Source organism: Ricinus communis, chromosome 3 (genome assembly GCF_019578655.1).
Source record: "Ricinus communis isolate WT05 ecotype wild-type chromosome 3, ASM1957865v1, whole genome shotgun sequence".
Classification (NCBI taxonomy): Eukaryota; Viridiplantae; Streptophyta; class Magnoliopsida; order Malpighiales; family Euphorbiaceae; genus Ricinus; species Ricinus communis.
The window spans coordinates 6996691-7001428 of record NC_063258.1 but is presented as its reverse complement, the minus strand read 5'-3'; the positions used below and the strand labels follow the sequence as shown (position 1 = coordinate 7001428).

Below are 4738 nucleotides of genomic sequence, written 5' to 3'. Positions count from 1 at the left end.
GACCAATCAGAGGGTAGCCCACCAAGTGCGTCTAGGGAAAAGGCAAAGGCACACCAAAGTTTAGGAAGAAAGACCAATGACAATGTGAGTTTAAAGAAGGGAAAAGGGAAAAAATAGGTAAAACAATTACAACCCAACTTACATTATCAATCTCTCTCTCTAAATCCCTATCGACTTCAGGTCTACCACCATCTTTCCATTTCACATATTCTTTACCTTGTAGAACCGAACATTCATACAAAGATATCAAATATGTTATAGACTAGTATCTTTTTGGAGCATAATTAAGAGATTATGTTATGAAGACCGAAAAGGGAGAACCATGAAGGCATCTATTGTCCTTACTAAATGTGTTTGGTTTGGCCGTATAACATCGTTTAAAAACTCCATTAATTTAATTAGTGTCAAAAAAAGCCAAATGTATATTTATGTATTTGAATTTGAGTCTGCTTATAATGTGTGAATTAACTTTTCGGTCTTATCCTATGATATTTTTTATATTTTTGTTACAACCTTCTTATTTATAATTACTGTAAATATTATTAGATACGGTTTACATTTTTCTTATTTTCCATTACAGTCCTAAATTGCTCATGGTACTAGCATCGAAGGTGCTAATACCAGTGTTGATGCTAGTAATATTGTCAGTCATACTAAAGATTCTGATGAGATTGAGAGTGATATAGTTCAACTGGCTCAATCATGATATCATTTCTTTATTGATATAGATACTACACGTGGAAATGTTTAAAGAGCTTTTAAAGAAAAAATTTGACAAATAAATACTATTATGTTTATATATTGCAATTTTATGTCACTAAACAATAGCTAATATAAATTATTTTCTTTTTTAAGAATTATTTACTTAATTTAATTTAATTATATGCCATTTAATTTAATCACTTATTTTCAAAATTAGAGATAAATAAAATACTATGATTAAATAAATTTTATTAATTAACTATAATTAAACTATATTTAAAATTAAAAAATATAAATCTAATTAAATATATAACTTATGAGTTTTATAATAATTAAAATTATATAAAACTGAGAAAGATATTTTAAAAGAATTTAAGATCTAATAAAAGAATTGATACCTAAATATCTTCTATAATAATACTCAAATTAAATGATGATGCATAAATAATTTTTACTTTTAAATCTAAAATCGTCTTTTTTATTGTCCAATGCAGCTGTGGGAAGTTAGCACTTTCCTTTTGATCTGATAAAAAGTTGGTTATAGTTTTCCTTTCTTTTGTTGTATTCAGTGGGTCAGGAGGGTAACCACCCGTGCTTTTTCTTACGTCTGTTCCAAAAATAAAAAGTCTTTTTTTTATTACAAATCTCAGTCTAAGATTTCAAACACTCTATAAGATAGATTCTATTTTTACTTCTTAACATTGGACAATAAAAAAGACGATTTTAGATTTAAAAGTAAAAAATATGTATGCATCGCCATTTAATTCTACGTGGATTTATAACATCGTTTAAAAACTCTATTAATTTAATTAGTGTTAAAAGAAGCCAAATATATATTTATATATTTGAATTTTAATCATTTTATCAATTTAACACTCTACTTTTGAAATAATCTAATGAATATCTCAATTTATTTTTTATATATTTTAATATTTTTTATATATTTTAATATTTTTTATATGTGTCTATATTCAATACATCCACATGTATTGTATAAAGGTGTTATTAAATTTTAGATATATATTAGGTTAAATTAAAAATTAAAAATATTAAAATATTAAAATAAATAAAATTTAAGTGTCTATTAGAGCTAAATCAAAATCTAAGTGTTAACTAATTAATACAAGTTTTCAAGAGCATAAATATTCATTCGGCCATTAAAAAAAGTTTTAAGATATGAGAAAAATAATTGTTCCAGGACCATTTGAGAAAAATTGAGAAATTTAGGGACTAAAATGTGAGTTTGGCCAAATTTAAAAGTTAAAATTTAACTCCACTTCTGCCGGCTACACGATTCACGAACATCTTTTGCCGGCTTTAAATACCCATTTCCTCCGTTTTCCTGTCCATAACAGTCCTCCAACCGTCAAATCATCATGGACTTCGCTAACAACACCACCAACTACTCCCCCTCCTCCTCCTCCACCTCCACCTCCTCCACTCCCCACCCGACCAACACAACCACAACCGCCACAGCCACCACCACCTCCGATCCAATGCAATCGTGGTGGGAATCAATCTCAAAAGCACGTGCGCGCATCCTCTCCCTTTCATCTCTCCTTCCTTCAGATCCTTCCTCTTCTTTCTCCCTCTCTTCTCTCGCTGACTCTGACCGTCCCGCAATTTCTCTCCTCTCCTCGATCGATGCTTATAGTCTTCTCTCTTTAGCTCTTTCGAATCCTTTATCTGGTTCTGGCTCTGATCCACTTTGTCAATGGCTTTACGAGACTTATCTTTCGCAGGACACCCACCTTCGTTTTGTGGTTCTTTCTTTTATTCCTTTACTTCTTGGCTTATATCTTTCGCGAATTCACTCTTCAGATTCTGCTTCGAGTTCAATCCCTTCTCTGGCTGGTTTTGAAGCTGTTCTTCTTGCTATTTACTCTTCTGAAGCTAAATCTCGCGGTGGTAAGCCTGTTCTTGTGCAAATTCCTGATCTTTCTCAGCCTTCTCTTTATCATACTCCGCGGAATAAGCATAATTCAAGTGGGTTTTCGGCTGTTGGGGTCTTGTCGCCTTCGCTTGAGCCGCAGATTGCTGTTAAGTCTACTAAGCGACCGATTATTGTTGGGATTGTACTTGATTGCTATTTTAAGCAGATCTCACAAATGCCCAGTTGGTCTAAAGTTGAATTGTGTAAATTTGCTACTTCTTGGGCTGGTCAGGATTGTGTTTGTAAAGATAAATTGGATGGTGTTAAAGAAATTGAAGTTAGGAATGGTACTGGAAATGGGTATTTTTTGGAGGGTAAGAGTTTTAGTAATGGTTATGAAAATAATGGGTACGAGATTGATGATGTTGTTGAGGAAATGGAGGAGAAATTGAGGTTTGAAAGAAACGGAAATGAGGATTTAGAGTCCAAAGGGGTGCGAATTCCGCTGCCTTGGGAGATTTTGCAGCCTCTATTGAGGATTTTGGGACACTGTTTGTTGGGGCCATTGAATTCTCAAGATGTTAAAGATGCAGCATCTGTGGCAGTTAGGCGGTTGTATGCTAGAGGGTCTCATGATTTGGCTCCGCAGGCTATATTGGCTACACGGAGTCTTATTCAGCTTGATAATAAAGCCCGTGAGGCTGCAAAGACGGCTGCAGCAGCAGCAGCTGCTGCTAATGTTCCTTCTAATGCTAACACACCTAGTAAAGCTAAGAAACCAGAAATTCTTTTGGTTTCCAAGTGAGTTGTTTGTTTTATGCGGCATTTACTTGGCAGGTAATTGATATCCTATGGCCAATTTCAGTTAGTTGTATGCAACTTGTACCGTATCTGATGTACAAGAGATTATATATGTAGTAATACATTATAGGATTGCTTGTACTCTTGTCATTGTTATGCGATTTCCTTTTATATTGCAGATTATTATTAACAGGATTTGATTCTTCTTTTTACTTAGTGCTGGACTCTGGGAACTAAATTTTATTATTTGTAAAAATCATCTACATTATTTTGTTATGTTGTTAGGATTGTTTTTGAAATAAGTCTTGTATGAGTATGATCATTTACATATTTGACCGAAAGGCTACATATCAGAGATTTATCTTGCCTAAGATGGTCCCGTTAAATGCCCACTCTCAAGATTCTAACTTTGTGCTTGGCTTGGCAGCCTCTTTCTTATACTGTTATACCAAATATGGCTCCCATGTCTGATATTTTAGGCTATTAACTACCTGATTCCTTAATATCTATCATAATTTTAGGAAAGAGTGCCACCTGTCTTGAGTTGGTTAAGACGTTTCTGCTCCCATTTTGTTCAACTTGATGTTGTTCAGTTTAATCATTGTTCATCTAGATCATCCCAGTCATTTGGTCTAATCTTAATTGTTTGGTCCATCTTTATCTATCCGTTGTACTGGGGTGTTTTGGATATATAGTCACTATTATGCATGGTAAATCTATTGACTAAAATAGCTAAGTTAGGAAATCAAACAGCTAACCTGTAAACGTGTCAGGAAATTACTATTTCTTGTCAAAGGCTAATTTCTTGCTTTGTGGAAGATATAGGGGGTAGCTTCTGAATATATCAGTTCCATTTAGAGATGAAAACGATTAACTGCTTGACCATGTCCATGACTTAGTTGATTGATAGCTTATTTGGATTGTAAGGAGATAATTTCTACCTATTATAAGGTATAACTCTTTGTGATTGTGAAGCTGTGTTCTTTGACTGCTGAACACCTGTCTGTATAAAGGAGTGAATTTAACATAATTAGGATTTAGAATGAATTATGGAGGATAATGGAGAGAGTATAATGGAAAAAAAATGAAGTAAATTTCTGATGACTGATTTTTAACACACTCAGGCTCCTCTTTCTTTATGTAGTGCTGGAGCAGCTCCTTAGTTGGCTGGAAATTATGTTAAAGCCTTCATCTACATAGCCTACTATGGAGGATTGCTATTTAACAACAACTTCATTGTCAATTTAGGTTGAAGTGCATGTGTCATTTAAAATACACTATTTTTAAACAGTCACCTGAATACTTCTGTCTGTGCTAAAACTCATGGAGCCTTCGTTTGCAAAAGAGAGGAAAATGTGGATG

General features: G+C 33.4%; 1 protein-coding gene across 1 annotated transcript; it reads left to right on the top strand.

The window, feature by feature from the left end:
* Nucleotides 1-1973: 1973 nt before the first annotated feature.
* On the top strand, nucleotides 1974-3588 carry LOC8270482. Its single transcript, XM_002526857.4, has one exon. The coding sequence runs from the start codon at nucleotides 2079-2081 to the stop codon at nucleotides 3378-3380; it is 1302 nt and encodes a 433-aa protein (XP_002526903.3). The 5' UTR covers nucleotides 1974-2078; the 3' UTR covers nucleotides 3381-3588.
* The last annotated feature ends 1150 nt before the right edge of the window (nucleotides 3589-4738 follow it).

Coding starts and splice junctions, on each gene's coding strand:
- LOC8270482 (XM_002526857.4), top strand. CDS start 2,079: ATGGACTTCGCTAACAACACCACCAACTACTCCCCCTCCTCCTCCTCC.